Here is a 17,659-nt window from a genome sequence, read left to right as displayed (position 1 = left end):
ACTGAGATCTGATTTTTAAGGTAGCTTTGTGAAATTTTTTTCCTTTAGCCACTCTGTTTTTCTTTATTTCAACAGAAACGTATATCCTGGCATATATGCTTATAAAAACACTATTCTGGAATATTACTTAGTCCAGAACACGGTGCCTTCATTTATTTTTATGTTCGTCATCAGCCGGCTGAACATGAGCCAGCAGTGTGCCCAGGTGGCCAAGAAGGTCAATGGCATCCTGGCTTGTATCAGAAATAGCGTGGCCAGCAGGGACAGGGAAGTGATCTTACCCCTGTACTCTGCACTGGTGAGGCCGCACCTCGATGACTGTGTTCAGTTTTGGGCCCCTCACTACAAAAAGGACATTGAATTACTCGAGCGTGTCCAGAGAAGGGCAACGAAGCTGGAGACGGGTCTGGGGCACATGTCGTACGAGGAGCGGCTGAGGGAACTGGGGGTGTTTAGTCTGGAGAAGAGGAGGCTGAGGAGAGACCTCATCGCCCTCTACAACTCCCTGAAAGGAGGTTGCAGAGAGCTGGGGATGAGCCTCTTTAACCAAGTAATAAGCGACAGGACAAGAGGGAATGGCCTCAAGTTGTGCCAGGGAAGGTTTAGACTAGATATTAGGAAGCATTTCTTTACAGAACGGGTTGTTAGGCGTTGGGATGGGCTGCCCAGGGAGGTGGTGGAGTCCCCATCCCTGGAGGTGTTTAAGACTCGGGTTGACATAGCGCTGAGGAATATGGTGTAGTTGGGAACTGTCAGTGTGAGGTTAATGGTTGGACTAGATGATCTTCAAGGTCCTTTCCAACCTAGACGATTCTGTGATTCTGTGATTATATGTGGTCTTACATGCTAGTAGGAAATATTTTCTCCCTTAACTCTTGTCTAAGGCAATTTTCTTATAAGATGTAGTTACACAACCTGGTATTATCTAGTCTATTAATTTTCCCCAAATTCTGGAAACAGTGTACCAATTTAATAAAACAGGGCCAGATTGATTATTTAAGCCTCTCCTAATTTACACCAAGTTTTTTAAAGGTTCAGTTTCTAACCCTTTGTCTTGATGACTAAGCTCACTTCAAGGTAACTATAACCACATGAGCCAATTACAATGTGCTAAATGTCATTCACTTCTGTCTATGTAATTGTAATTACAGCATTTGTATCACTACCGGTTAAACAGCACAACTAAAACTGGACAAGTTGGTTTTAAAGCTTTGTCAATGAATTAACTGCTTATGCGCAATCACACAATTTCAGTCATCCTGAACAGTGGAAAATTGAGCCCCGTGTGAAATACAGGCAGGTGGATATAGATGATAAAATAACATTATTATGAAAGGAAAATTACATTGTAAAAAAATTGAATACCACACAGATGAAGAAAAACAGTATTATGCTGTAATGCAAGCAACCATTTTTATCGGCTTCAAGAATACAAGAGTCTGGTGAACCTCAAGAAACACATCCCAGTTCAGTGTTGAACACAATAAAAGCTATTTAAAGAAAGGCCTATTCTCCAAGATGTGAGAGTCAGTGTATCTATCCGCCTGAATTTCGGCCTACATCCCAACAGATGACTGTTCACTGGAAAGGTAAAAGATCATAGTGAACCTCAGGCAAGAGGCTCTGAGAGAAAACCACCAGCCAGCAGGCTTCCTTTCCAGCTAAATCCTCTTGCACTTACATAGCCAATTCACTTGTTTCTTTTCCAGTAGCCCATAACAACGGGAAATGGATAATTTTTCCAGCAGACCTCAGGAAGAGCCATCACAGCCGAGACAGTGAATTCACACAAACTAGTAAATATCATATGCAAAAATAACTCACTTTGAAGTCCTTTCACACAGAAATACATTATTTTTTCTTTATTAAAATCCCTAATTATTATCCCTCAAAAAGCCAGCTTATTAAATTTTATTTTCTGTTGACATATTAGCTGAACATTACTAGATAATATGCTTTAATCATGTGAAACAAAAGCAATACATTAAGTAACAAAATGATATCTTCACTAAAAACCTGATTTTGTACTACTGATTATAAAAAATTATTTGTATGACTTTACACAACAGATACTCGAATAAGTTCATATGCACAAACCTATGCCCAAGTTAATACACGCTAAACAGAGACAGTAGATCACTTGCACTGCAATACCTGAGCACGAGTCTCTATTCCACAGTGAGGGGGGAAAAACGATCAAGTAATTTGTATTTTATGCACACAACAGCACAAATTTGCGTGTATACACCATTACCCAACTAAGTCTGCATATAATCTTCCACTAACTTACTCATGGGTCATTTTTGACTTTAGATACAAGACAAGCTTCTTTACACAGCAAGGCTCTTTCCCAGTAAGGAGAGCTGTCACATTGCATTCATCCACTCATCTCTTTTCCCCTTACTTAAGATTTATGCAGATTTTTAGGATTTCAGTGATCAATTCAGTTTTTAAAGCCAGCTACAAAACAGAAAGTGACAGCACAATTCTGATTCAGAACACAGGCCCCAGACAATGAAGCTACCACTTAGTCTGAGAAAGGAAGAAAGCGGGTCTCAGTCCTGAAGACACAGTTCACACATCTGGCTCGTGACATTTGTTTCACACTTCAGAAGATGGTCCAACTGCTTGAAGGTTTCTTTTATGGAATTTGCACTGATTGGATGTGTTGTGTAGCAGATATATCCTTACAATAAAACTATAGAAACATATCTAGAAACAAAAAACTCACTGAAAGTAACATACTACACCTAGCAGTCTGCTTTTATTTAGTTATTTTTTAAGAAAATTACTTTAGATGATTTCAGATGGACAGAAAAAAAGAATCACACATTATTCAAATTCCTTTATTCTCAGGTGCTTATTCTGTACTCAGCCTGTATTTCCACCTTAGAGAAATTTGCATTTTCATCCACTTCAGCTAGAGCAATTTTTAAGTTAAGCTGACTTTTTTAGTAGTAAGTTTAAAAATTTATCTGCCATTGACCAAAATGGTCTATTTCAGATGTAGCAATAAATATCATAAAACTTCACTTTAAAAAAATTAAAATCAAATACTACTTTAAAAGTTGCTAGATGCTTTAAAACACCTGGTAAAAATATTTGCTTTAAGTTGGTGTTTTACTTCTAAACAGTTCAATAACTTCATTTGTTCCTCCAAAGACACTTAATTGCTGGCTCCAAAATGCTTCTCTGAATATAATATCCAATCTTTTTTTTATTAATATTTCATAGGGGGGTTATGAATGAGAAAACTTATTTTTAAATAAAAGAAAAAGAAAGGAGAAATAATTCTCTCATCTGGAGAAAGACTTTAGCACATGTTATTTTTAAGCCGAATAGAACAATACTTCTGATACTAATGGAAACTTCTCATAAATCATTTTAAAAGAGGGAAAAAATTAGAAGGAAGTTAAAGAGAAACCCAACATCTGCAAATAGCATCCTTTTTTTTGGCTTTGGGCCATACAAACTATGTTTTTTATTCTTTCTAATGATGGCGATTTTAAATATTTTAAAGTTTCAATATGTTAAATTCGATTATACCTCTATAATTTTGTCATTACTGACCTTGTACAGACATAAAATTAATTGGAACTAGCCTCAAAAACAAGACAACCTGTCCTGCAATGATAGGGGAAAAGCAGCAGAGCAGCCCCTTCAAACTATTCTTAAATCTTCATCACAGTTCAGTTCTCAGATTTTAGATCATAAACTTCTAACTGTGGCAATAAGTTTTACTACTCATGTAGCACTGCAAATTGATGTGTGCACAGACAACACGGACTTACTGGAATTCTAACCTTTTCAGCATATAGAAACATTTAAGATGTAGTTTACAGGAAGTGATAGTCAGTTCATAGATTCTGCAGCCTCAGAAGAACAGTGCATTAACTGACAATAATTGTAACTATTAGCATTAATGTCAGCCTTCCAAACTTGCACTTACAAAATTAGCCACTGAACAGACCCATGAAACCCGCTTACTCAAAAAAATGGATTGTGCCGACACAGTGCAAAGACCTACTTAGAAGGTATATCCAGACTGATTAATGACCTTAATAAACCCCCACAGAGCACAAGAATTATTCTCTACACTGTAGAAAAGAGGGAAGGAGGATGGGAGTTTCAGTTTCCAAAAAAACCCCACAGAACAGAAAGACAACAGCACCAGCAGATACCCCCCAACATCTAAATGTCTTACTAGCAATGTGAATGCAATCAGTAAGAGCTACAGCTTATGCTCAGTGGACACTGCTCAGTTTTCAATCCCTACTCCTACCTTGCTACCTGCTACAGAGGATGTTTTGTATCACTCAACCAGTGTTATGACACAGCAACAGTGGCCTACTGAGTGATAACAGTTCTACTCTCCTCCCTGCCCTGATCCTGCCCCCCACCCCCTTTTTTAAATTTTTTTAGTCACTTATCAGGGTGGAACTGCATGAATTTATAGAACAGCAAGAGAACTTGGACAACACATTAATTTAGATTTTGCTGCATAACACAACTTGTTTAAAACTAAACTGTAACTGAAGAGAAGAATCATTGGGAGGGAGGAGCACAGTATTTCCACCCTCTCTGTTGCTCATGTGGCAACGGTTAACTCAAGTGTCCACTATTAAGCCTGGAGGACAAGTAAAGGAGCAGCAAGATAATCAGCTACCATACAAAGTCTATAAATACAATGATCAAAGGTCAAGAAAAGGTAGGAAAAGCCTAATGTTAAAGCCCTAGTGTTAATGATGCAGCAGTAATGCTACTTATTGATTGTTTAGCAATGCAGTCTGCTGACTCGCCATGTAGGAACACAGACCAGCAGGAAAAAGTTGGCCTCAATGTCTGATAAAGCCAGAAAAGAAATGGGTGGAGAACTACTGCAGCAAGTTTTGAAAGAAGATAAAAATACACGGCAAGAAGAATGAAGCAAAATAGGAGAATTCCTGTTTTGGGGAAAAAAAGTCTGAAAACATCAATAAGAAATTAAAGGTGCAAGTATGCATATGGAAATTAAATGCTTAACTACGTTTAACTGCAGAAATCAAATTCATTCCAAAATACTTTGGAAGCAGTTACCCCTCTGAAGTAAATAATCTCTTCTGGACAGACTCTTTCAGAAACTGCTGTGATGACCTAGGTTGACACCCTGCACAACAGAGATCACAATTTCACTCAATAATTCCAAATCCTTGGGCTTAGTTACAGAATACATTTTGAAGAGACATCTAATTCTACTTTAAAGACTGCAAATACTCCACATCACTAAGTTTCCCCTTAACTAAGATAACAGCCAATTATCTTCACCCAAAAATACCTCTCATTTCTACTTTGACATGCCCAGCACCAAGTTTCAACCTAAATATGCACACCTTTGCTAGATTAAATAGCCCTTCAGCATTAAATTTCTTTTCCCCAGTACAGATGCTTTTAAAACACAATTAAATCATGCTAAATAAATAATTTTTTTATTCAATTTCTGAGTTCCTTACTCTAATGTCTTTTTCCCTAGAGAAATTCAATTTAATCAAAAGAAAAATTCATAGGACTCATCAAGTACTGGAACTCTGATCAAATTTTCCCTGATGAACTGAAGTTTGGTTCAGTCTTTTCTCCATCAGATAATGATATTCAGTAGTACTAAATGGCAGAGTAACTTCACCTGTGAAGATTCAGTCAATGAAAACGATCTTTCCTTCAGCATCAGACATAACCAGGTTTCCCCTCAAACACGGAATTTATTCATCTTTTCATTATTCTGGAAGAAACAGTTTAGCCAAAGCTATTTGGGCAGATCATGACCTACTTAAGCTATATGGAAGGCAACTGCCAAGCTATATGATAATATAAAAGCAGCTATATCATAATACAAAAGTTCCTCACACACCTTATCAGCTTGTATTTTGGAGCAACAATTCAGAGGGCAAGCAGTGTCTCAGTGCTTTCTATCACCAAATTAAGTAGCAGGATGCCTGGGGGCAAGGGTCTCACTAGATAATGGTTATTTATGCCCATTGCTGGCTCCGCAGACTGAAGTTACACACAGATCCAGAACACTGAAGCAAACCCACAAGAAGGAAATGATTTTCAGTAAAAACCACGTACTCCACGTCTCCTGACGCAAGAAAGGAACACTCAAACTTGGCAACATTCAATATCCAGATCTCTCAGTATTTTCTCAGATATGAGTTGTGCAGGTTGTTAAATATTACTTTAATACATCTTGTATATTAACATGTCAACCACAATCCAATTTATTGTCACATTACCAACAGCTAGCAAAGATGGAAACTAATAGCTATATTATCCTTTGCATGAAAGATAGCATACAAATATTCCTGGTGAAACAAATTTTTCAAGATAAAGAATGAAAACTAGGGGACACATAAAGCCTATGTGATGCATGAATACAGAAACAAGGAATGGCCAACAGGGTTTTTTTTTCATTCTATGATCACATTTCTTTAGTGAGGCAGTGACACGTGAAACTTCCTGGATCCAATTATAACTCTGCTTCTATCTAAATTATATATAAATTACTACTACAGGGCACTGATTTCACCCTGGAGTTATGTGGAAACTCAGAATTCTCCTGTCTTATGGATATTCCCATCAGTTGTGACAAAGTTATCGCAACTTCCAACCAAGTTTTTAAGATGAAGAGGGAGACCCAAACCACAGAGACAGAGCAATTCAGGGTGAAATGGACATTAAGATGTCATCTAGCTCAACCTTCTGCTGAGGCATGGTGAACACTGAATTTGAGCGATGTTGCTTAGGCTTTTGTTTAGCTGGGCCTTGAAAACCTCCAAAGCCAGCGATTCCACCATCTCTTTAGGGAATCTGTTTCAGTGCCCAACTGTCCTCATGGCAAAATATGTCCTCATTATGCAAAGCCAGAATATTGTAGCAGTTCTGACAGGAAGACCATAATACACTGAGAAGTTAGTGATCCAAACAAGAGCTAACCTGAGCAGGCCCTTACCTGTGCTGTGCTGCACATACGGGCTGACTTTCAGGCCCATGCTGTGCTGCACATAGCCCTTGGCTGCAGGACGAGCTCAGCCAGCTCCCTGTAACAGAGGAGCCTGCAGGCAGCTCCCACTTAGTACTGGTGATTATGCCGCCTGGGTGGCCCTGACTTTATCTAAAAGTGCAGCTAGAAGTTCTCATGTGGGCACCCTTTCTGCTTGACAGTAGAAGTTATGAATAGAGTTGTTTTCTTGTAAGGAAATCCATCCTGAAGGACCAACTGGGGGCAACCCTGTCTATGGATGGGGTCTGCACAGTATGTTGCACATGGACTGGAGGCCTGTTTGATGCTGCACAACTCAGGATTCCCAACATCAAAACAGATGTAAGATTATCTATATTATTCTCTCTTTATAGTGTTAACTCTAATAAACAGCATTTTCAATGATATTTTACAGTGTCTGAGTGCCTTTCTTAGATCATCACAGACCAGCACCTCTTGGTGCTAAACAAGCTTTCCCCATTTGACTTTATGGGCATTGTCTTTCAGGTTCCTGCCATGCATCTCTGTGAGGAGTCTGGCTCCATTTTCTTCATAACCTCTACTCTGATATTGGCAGGCTGCCACAAGGTCCCTCCAAAGCCTCATCACCATGCAGCTTTGGGTCCCTCAGCCTCTCTTTATAGGTCACATACCCACTGACCATCTTTGCCACCTTCCAGTGGGACAGTAGAGAGCAAAACTGGATGCAGTGGTTTAGGTGTGGACTATTAAGTGCTGAGTAAACAGGAATAATCACTTTGTTCAGTCTAGTGGCTACATTCCTGCATGCTGCCAGGGTATATTGCTGACTCAGGTACAGCATTTCCAGCTATCCCCCTGCAAGTGGCTATTCTGTCACATATGAAGGACTTTCCTCTTGTCCTTTTTCGATTTTATGAAGGTCCCATCAGCTCATTGCTCTGTCCTGTTTAGATCTCTCTGAAATGTAGCCCCATCCTTGAGCATACTGACTGCTCCCCAGATTTGGTACACTCCAACTCTAGATCAGCGACAAATATATTAAGCAGGACAGGTCCCAAATAGAGCCAGGAGAAACTCCTTGTAACCAGTCTCCAAGGTAGAGCATGAACCACTGATTTCTGTTTATTCCCAGCAAACACCCTGCAGTTTATCTAGTTGCCTGGATAGCTTTTATTACCTACAAATTACACCCGCAAATATTTGTACAGTATTTTGGTGTAAATTACTGATTCATTTTTCTGTACTGCTCGATGATTTCATATTTATTTACAAGCTTCAGATAACCAGTTTTTAAATTCACTTAACATACTACATCAACACCTCAAATGCAGAACCCAAAAATCCCCTCGTGGAAGCAGATGTCATGAAAAATAGCCAATTTCTTTAGCTCATTATCAATATCTTCTATCATCTTCAGTCCGAGCCAGACATTTTCAATCTGCAGCTTACCTACTACAAAATGAAGAAATTTCATAAGCCAGTCACATCAAACTATGCTAAGGCCATCCAATTTCACACTGAGGAAACTACCTTGAGATGTTTCCAACAAAAGTTGCCAACAGAAAGCTTTCTGTTTTCAATAGCTAAAACTCCCTCTTTAAAAACCTCCTCTTTAAGAGCTTTTCTTAGCCATTTTTTTATTCACTACCACCTCCCTCTACAAGGACTCCATTTTACTTCAGATCTATGGATCTAAAGAGTCAAGCTGATGAACAATGGGTATATAAGAGGTTTAGTGGAAATGAGTGTTTCAAATTATTTAAATCAGTACCATGCTTGTCTACAACTTTGTCTCCTATTCTATCATCACTCCCTCAAATGGCGATTTAATCTGTTTAACACCACTATTAGCTGTACTTCCTGACTTAAATAACTTTTAAAAAACTCTACAACCAAGGATTGTTTGGGATTTTTAAAATTACTTTAAAAAGTCTGTGCACATTCTACTACACCAAATCTGTGCAGTACAACATAGGTAGATCTACATGTTCAACTGAAAAAAACCTTCAGAAAAGCCTTAAGGCATCACTGTTAAGACAGGATTGCTTTATGGTGAATAGTTAACGGATACATTCATCAAATAACTTTAAAAACCTAAGCATATTGTATTAGAGTCAGCTGAACAGTTTGATTAAAAAACATCTCGTAACTTCATCAATACATAGACAGAAGGAGCTGTTAGGTACATAGTTTCATTTCCTGTATACCTCCTTCCATTAAATTTCATTCAGGTACCCTTAAAACCAGTTCAACAACTACAGTAAAACTCCAGTTGTTCTCTGATGGTTCTTTACTGCTATGCATGCCAGGCAGTAGGAGGAGAGGTATTAAAAATGCCTCTATGATAGTCCTAGTGAAAAGATAGATCTGGTAAATGTAGCAGGAAAACCTCAGACTAGTGTAAAACTCCTCTTTTTTTTTTTTTCTCCTTTTCAGAGAGTGGAATTACATTGCAATCCTTCAGATCTTTGCTCTTTCCCCATTACATCCAAGGTTTTTAAAAAGAGAGCAAGAGTGCTAGTGTGCACAATTCTGGTTTAGCCCCTTTAATATTCCAGAGCACAAGTTATTCAAGCCTGCTTAACAGAAAATGTTAAAGACAGATTTTAAAAGTGTTAAGTGCGGATGCTGCATCACATCCTTGCTACAGTCAGTAAATCACTAATTACTCCAGAATTCAGAAAACAGAAATGGCCAACATTCTTGCATCACATGTTAAAATTTTACCAGCTGCCTCTAAAAAACCCATATCTGACACAGGATTATTCTTTGCCTGTATTTATGACTAGAAAGATAAATATCTCCTCTTTAACTCTCATGTTCATTAGTTCCTTTGGTTTCCTAAATCAGGCATCTACATTTTCAGTATACAAGCTTTATGAAATGGAAAAAGGGAAGTTGGTGTCAAGAATTACTGTCTCCGTATCCAGACTCTTTGTTAACAGTTCCTCCATATAGGAAAGGTGGGCAACAGTGAGCAATCTAAATTAAATTCTGTTCCAATTTCCAAATTAACAAGACAGATTACTAATACCAAATAAGTCAATCACAAAACAAAGGCCATTCCAGCAATGCACTGGTATACTCCCTATGCAAGAAGAAATTCTGCATCCTCTATCTTGGTAATAACAATTAAAAATGATGAAATACTAACACACATTTTTAGAAAAAACAGAAAATATTTTTAAAGTAACTGTAGCTTAAACTCAAATTTGGTGACTACCACAGGTGAACAGATTGAATCACTTGCTTTTGTAATAAGCATCCGAAGCACTGACCTTTTGGAACTATGGGATAACACAGGCTAGAAGTGACCCCAGAGGCCTCCAGCCCAGCCACCTGGTCAGAGCAAGTCTCGTTAGACCAGGCTAGTAGTACCCAGTCCAGTTCTGAGTACCCGCACTTACTACCATGAAGGGTGTACATTTACTTCAAATGCTGTCTTTTAGAGAAAAAACAAAGACACTTTCTCGCAGCTCCTGTTGTTACAGCCAGATAAATTCATGCTGTAGACTGACAGAGGCACCACACTGGATAGCAGTTACTAGCAAGAGAAATAAAACGGATCTTTATTGACTTTTATTCTTGCCAAACCCACAAACACAGGAACAAACCAAACTGGTTCTAGCCTGTGCTTCAGTCACACAACTTTTACTGCTGGTTATGCACAAACCACAGCATCCACCATTCACTGTCAAACTCCCACGTGATTTACCAAATTTACAGTTTGAAAGATTCTTTATACTTATAAAAATCACACCACAGAATCATAACATGTATCACTTTAAGCAGAGCAAAACTGGGTAGGTTTTGAAATAAAGTGACACACTGCAAATGTCCAAGCTTTGCTGAAAATAGCCGAAATTTTAAGATGCACAAGGGTATCCAAATGACTCAAAGTAACCCCTATTGCAATACTGGCAATCAATCACAAAAATCACAACTGAAAGCTTTATTTAAAGTAATGCCTATAGATTTCTGCAAACTTTGGCGGGGCTTCATCACGTTAGGCACTATACAAATACACAGCAAGGTCCTTCAACGGTTGACAATCCAAGGCCTTGAAGGACAGCACACTATCCTTCAATTGACCTCTACAGGTAAGGGTACCTCAGTCTGCCTCACATGTGCAATACAACTGGACACTGCTGAGGGAGAAAGAGATGCAGAGGAGGTAATAGCAACCATTTTGAGATTACACAGGTCACAGAGAACACGGTCTCAACTTCCTGCCCACTGCATCACAATTTTTCCGAATGCTTAATTTAGCCCAAAGATTCTGCAGACAAGTATGAGACCCTTTAATCCAAGCACACGCTTAGTATTTATCATTTACAAGACCAAAGACATAGTGCAAACCTAATGAGCTCTCCCATACTTAAGTTTCAAAAACACAATGAGATAGCATGGACAATTTTTATTCACCGTGTTTTCCTCACATTGTTCATGATTTTGATGTGCCACTTCAGCTGCTAGAGTGCTTCCAGTTTGACCGAGGTCATTCTTTCTAGATCACGTTTTGATTTAAGTCAGGGTCAAAACATTAACATTAAAATAAATGGTAGCATGCTATACATTAGTTCTGACAGCAGGATATGAGAAACAAGCAGTATATATGAATAGTTTTTTAATAATGTTATTTTAAACATATAAGCTTTCTCCCGCATCACCTTCCAGCATTAGTCTACTTTTGATACTCATATGAAGTATCCTGGATTGCCATTTTAGATACTGATAAAAAGCAAAAGCTACTTGCCCAAGATTAGACAGAATGAAGAATGACAAAAATGGAACCAGAACTGCAGCATCCCAGTGCACTATTCTAGTGACACCACCTCTCTTCAACTCTTCCATGATTATTTTACATTTACACTCAGTAACTATCTTAGTTTCTAGGATGTTAGCAGAGAATACGTCAAACTTTAGAAAAAAAAAAAAAAGAACATTTTACATTTTCACTGACCTATCTGGTATCAGATCTTGGATGTCTAAATAGAAATTTTTCCCATATCCAGCACTCAGATGTAACTTTTGAAAAGTTACAGTTAGGGATTAAATCTAGCCTAAATATCAACCTTACTCTAATTGCACCGATGTTGTGAGCAGGTAGGTAAGAGAACTAGCAAAATAGTCTCAACAGGCTTTCAGTCAGCTGGCCAAATAAAAAGTGATTACAAAAAAAAAAAAATATATCACTGTTGTATAAAATGATTTTTTTTTTTTTTAAATATAGATAATTATAAATGAATAAAAATAAAAGAACAAACACAAAACAGTTCTTAGGTAAAAAAGCATGCTGATGTTAGACATTTGTCTTCAAAACATTTTACTGACCATGGGGTTTATGGCATCCTATGACTTCCTTCAACCTGAAACCCAGAAGGCTGTTGTGTGTCCATCCATCCCTTCCCCCCAAAAAACACAACTAAAAGATAAAACCAAAACCCAAACCAAACAAACAAGACCCAAAACAAAAACCGCACACTCTCAAATATAAACTGAAAGTTGTCCTCAATCCATGTGGCAATACAGAACATGATAATTACACTAGGAAAGAATGAAATGACAAAAAGCCTGAAAATTGTATGTATTTGCAAAAAAACCTCTTAAATTATTTTTGCCTCTCCTAAATAGCAAGAGGCTTTTTGAGACCCAACACAGAATTTTTTTCCTGCCATGTCATTCTTTTGCTATGGTTCACAGATTTCCTAAGTGAAAGAACAAACAAAAAATTTTACGCCCTTCTCAGTTTTACTCATTCCTCAGCAATACATGGGCACTGAGAATCCAGCTAGGGAAAAAAAAAAAAAATTTAAAAAATTTAAAAAATCACACATCAGTGTTTAGTCTGAAATTGATGTTTAAGTTTTGGCTGGTCCACATGCAGTTTTGTCTGCTCTCATATTTGTTCAGATACCAGATGATTTCCACAAGTTCTATTTCTCTAGCACAGAGAGAGTGTACAGCCATATCACTGTTCCCCACAAATCTGATTTACATCTTGAACACACAAAGGATTTCAGTTTTGCTTTATTACAAATGGCAAAGCTGTTTATGTTACATTTTTACCCTCAAACTATTTAACTAAGATTGGGAACTTGAAGCAGTCATGTCAACCTGGAATACTGCACCATCAATCTTCTTCCTACTCGTGACAGCTCCATAAAGAACTGCTTGCTGCTCCTTCTCCATAGAAGGATGAAGCCAGCATACTCTTCTGTGCATCAGCTCCATCCTTCCCCCAGTTTCTCCTCATGTACTGGCAAGGTAACAGGAAAGTAGTGTCTTCCACCTTCATTTTTCACTTTATTTTGTGATATTCTGATTTATTCTTCTTTCACTCCTATCATTCATCTGAGCACCTGCTTCTATCCATTTTTTTCTGTAGCAACTTCTCCAGAATACATACTGCACTGTGTCTTACTACAGTCACTTCGACTCAGCAGTGCAGAAATAGCACAGGAGCAAGAATGTACAACCTCAGTTCTAATCCTTCTCCACAGCTTCCTTCCTGCAGCTGTAGTGAAACATGTATGTCCATATTTGGGAGATGGGAAGGATATTCCTAGCTATTTCCTTACTTTCAGATCTTTTTTTTAAACCATGTCTTACTATGTTTAACTTGACACAAGCTGGTAGAAGCTAAGGCACTGAAGGACAGAGCCTGAAACACACTCCCCTACTTTCTTCTGAACTACTGTTTCATTTTGAGCTCCTACTTTGGTCTAAAGGCCCACTGTCCAAGCTGGTCCTTCTTCTCTGCTCCGTTACTGCCCCTCAGACTGTAGTTTAAGACCAACCAGTGGGACTGGACCTCACAAGTCACTTTTGACTTTGTCTTGCTTTAAAACTCCACTGTTCTTTTATCCAGGGTATAAAGAGGCATCACGCTCAGTAATAGGAAGGCTCCAAGACCACAGTTTTCAATGTGTAATCCACAAATGCAAATCATCAAGGAATTCTTCTAAGGAGTCCATAAAAGATTAATTTAAAAAAAAAAAAATCAAAACACCAAACCCAGACTTATGAGTGAGCTTAAATGTACCACTCAGACTACACTCAAGCAGCAGAAAACCTGGAAAGAAAAACGAGTGTCAGAAGTCAGAAAAGACAAAAAAAACCCACCCAACTTCGTGTTCTGTATGAAAATCAAATTCATTTTGAAAATGTCATTAGTGTTGCTAGGATAAGTTTTAAGTAATAGACTGTATCAATGGAAGGAAACGGTATCAGTAGAAACTATTTCATTTTCTTCAAGAACTTCAATCATATCCGTTCAAACTCTGTGAATCTAAACCTGCCTTTGTTTATCTAGGAATGCCAAGGAAGTCCATAGAGGAAAAAAAAAATTATCTCCTTCACAAATGAACAAAGCCAGATCATGGCCCCAGCTGTCACAACTTCTAGGGCATGAATCAATTCCATCATACTGGTATATGACATCACTGATAAAGCTTATAAACTCATATAAACTATTAAATGTAAAGGAATGCAATCAAAATCAGAGTTTAAAATCAGTATTTCTGAAGCATTTGAACTTTTCTAGTACCTCAAGACACTACAGACTGAACTGACAGACTTAAAAATTCTCATCACTCTAAGGATACTATATCTTCTTCATACTGTTTTCTAAATGTTAAATTCTCTGAAGACAAAGTCAAGTGAACAAGAGTGTGACGCAAAATTGATTTTTCTTGATCACCTTAATATCAACATCATCATGTCTGTAAAAACAAGTTACTAGGAAATTACTCAAACCGACCCCTTCATTAGCAAATGAAAGGCATATCTACATAATATTCCAACGCGTGCGTTATTAGGATGCGTTTCTTCCCTCAGGTCTGGACTAGATACATGACTACAGCCCCCTCACTAAACTCCTGTTCCATACCCTTCTTATTCTTTTTTATTCTTATTCTATTTTATCATCTCGGGCCTCATCTAGCCTGATACATTTCAATCTCCTTCCAATATACCCTCCTCCAGTGCAGCAACTTGCTTGAAAAGTAAGTTTTCATGTCAGTGGAAGTAAATCTGTTTCACCTACTTCTGTAATACATTTATCTTCTGCTCGTTAACACTGCCACACAGCCACACTTTTAAGTAGACCATGAGTCTGCACCTTGGAAATGCTCGAAAGCCGTTCTCAGCAATGCCACGGACTATGCTTAGGTGTTTCGCTCGGGGCCTTTTTTCCCTTGTTAAACCACAATGAAAAGACAATGTGCCAAAACCAAAGGCACCAGGAGTTAAAACGTCCCTGACCGACTTTCACTAAAGTATGGAGAAAACGCCACCGACTTCACGAAGGCGTCAGACACCTGTCAGAAGTTCGGGGAGGCAAAAGGGGTCTCGCTGTCACTCCCCAGCGTGCATTTTTGCCCTTTCTCAGGCAGGTTTGCCCGTCTGTTTGGCTTGGCTCTGTCTCCTGCAGGAAGCCTGCCGCAGGGAAACCAGCTCAACGCGAGAAAGCCTTTTTTTTTTTTTCCCCCCTCTTTCTTTCCCTTCTCTCCTTTTTAAAGGGCAGCTCCAGCCCCATCCCCGCCGCTGTCAGGGAGGAGAAACCCCACCAAGTTCGCCCCAACGTCAGCGACTGCCCCCCGCCGCCTCACACTCACCCCCCACCCTCCCCACACCCGCAGACCCGCCGGCGCACCCCGGCAGCCGCGGCGGGGCTGGGGGCGGGGGGGTGGCGGGGGGGACGTCGGACACGGACGGACGGACACACGGCGCCGGACAGCGCCCGCCACTCCCCGCGCGGCAGCCGCACGGCGGGCAGCGGGACCCGGCGGCCCCGCCGAGGGGGAAAGGGCGGCGGGGCCGCCAGCCTCACCAGCCCCCCCCCGGTTCTCAACAGCGCCGGCCCACCCCCCCCGCCACCGCCGGGGAGCGCGCAGACCGCGGCCGTCAACGGCGCAGCAGCCGCCGCCGGAGGAAGAGGAGGAGGACAAGAAAGGGGAATCTGGGTCTCACCTTCCTTCTCGGCCCGGGCCGTGTGGAGCAGCACCGCCAGGGCGAAGCGCAGCGCCGCGCCCCACCAGGCAGCCGCCCAGCTGCCGGCGCGAGGGAAGGGGGAGCCGGGGCAGCCAGGCGCCGCCGCCTCCCGCCGCGCCGTCATCGCGCTGCCGCAGCCGGTGCGGGTCCGCCGTGTCTCCGGCCGGGCCGCGGCGCGCGCGCGGAGGAGCTCGGGGAGGGGAGGGGCGGGGCGGGGGAAGGGGAGGGGCGGGACCGGGGGAGGGGGCGGGGCGGAGCGGGCGCGCCCTGGCGCGTCTCCTGACGCGTGTGTCACGGGAGAGGGGCGGGGGAAGGTTGGCCGCGGGGACACTCCACCCCTCGGGGGCGGGGTCACCAGGCGAGGGTGCCATTTTAGGTGCGGGCAAGCCGCCGCTTACCGCTGCGCCGGGCCGAGTTCGGGGTTGTTTTGCTTTATGTTTCTTAAATGTGACTTTAGGTCCCCTGCAGGTGCCGGCGGTTCGTGGCGGGGTCACCCCGCCTCCTCAGTACTCTCTTCTCCCTGTCTCTTGGAGGGTTGGGGTGTCGCTGTTATTGTCTCCCGAGGGAGGGCACCGGGGCTCCTCATGCCCACAGTCAAGATGGTGGCGGGCGGGTCTGTGCGCGCGGGGCTGCGACGCGCTGGCCAGCCGCGGCGGGGAGGGGCCGCTTTCTGTGGTGCGCGGGGTGGGCTGTGAGGGGCGCCCTGCCGCCTCGCTGGAGGGGCGGCCGCGGCGCCCTCGGGGGCAACGGCCCCTCGGCGGGCACGTCTCTTCCCGGTGTTTGTGTCCTTTTCCCGTGCCTTGGCTTCCCGCCCCGCTGCCAGTGAGGGAATCCGATCCCCTCCTCCCCCGCCCGCTGCCGGGCCTGGCCGCGCAGCACCCTCGCCAGTAATAAAACCAGGGGACGGCGAGGTATTGCACGCCGGAGGCGCGGTATCAGGCCCTGTGCTAGAGCAAGGGCGGGTTACCACGCGTCTGCCGCTGTTGAGGAAAAGACACGTCCCTGTCGCCATCCGTGTCAGCGACACGGGTGGCCGTGGGGCCTTTGTGAAATGCATGAAGCGAATTTGCAGTGGCACATCGTTACGAGGTTGCCTATCTGTAAAGTGGGTGCAACGTTGCACTGGCAAACGGGTACGTTTCACTCGTGCTGAAAGGAGCCGCGGTAGCAGGCGTGCGGCGTGGCCAGGCTGCCGGTAAAGAGACGTGAACTGCAGCCGTAGCTTGCTCTGGGTATCGGACTAACACAGCCGCAGTCATCTTGGATAAAGCGGCACAGGGAAGAGTCAGCAGTACAGCCTCCGTTCACTGAGGAACTGGCTTAGCTTTTTAGATTAAAAAGCTGCATGCACCCATGCTCTGTTCCTTAATCATCCATTTCCCTATGCGATCAACAAGTTACATTGGGTTTGAAGTGCTTGAACACGTGGTTGAATTTTAGCTGTCACAACAGCATAATAGATTTGGATAGTGTAATAGAGCCAGAGTCTCTTAAGGGCCTGACTAACACAGCCTAACTAAAAATAGTAACATTTATTATGGCTCTTACTCATAACGTACACTGTTCTTTATTGTCAGAACACCCCAAAGACACACTGAAATTCTGGATACTGTTGTTTGGTTGAACTATGGCCACAGCATCAACTAGGTTTATTTTCAAGGGAAAAATGGA

At 41.7% G+C, this 17,659-nt stretch overlaps 1 protein-coding gene across 1 annotated transcript in view; it reads right to left on the bottom strand.

Annotated features, from left to right (window-relative positions):
* TMEM131 (transmembrane protein 131) overlaps positions 1-16,138 on the bottom strand; it is a 101,803-nt gene extending 85,665 nt beyond the window's left edge. The window contains exon 1 of the mRNA XM_074859010.1: positions 15,968-16,138. Coding sequence (XP_074715111.1) covers positions 15,968-16,112 — 145 coding nt within the window. The 5' untranslated portion in view covers positions 16,113-16,138. The remainder of the gene's footprint in view (positions 1-15,967) is intronic.
* Positions 16,139-17,659: the final 1,521 nt, after the last annotated feature.

The sequence above is a fragment of the Strix uralensis genome, chromosome 2 (genome assembly GCF_047716275.1).
Source record: "Strix uralensis isolate ZFMK-TIS-50842 chromosome 2, bStrUra1, whole genome shotgun sequence".
In the NCBI taxonomy this organism is placed as follows: Eukaryota; Metazoa; Chordata; class Aves; order Strigiformes; family Strigidae; genus Strix; species Strix uralensis.
The sequence above is the reverse complement of the archived record's forward strand: the minus strand, read 5'-3'. Positions and strand labels throughout refer to the sequence as shown.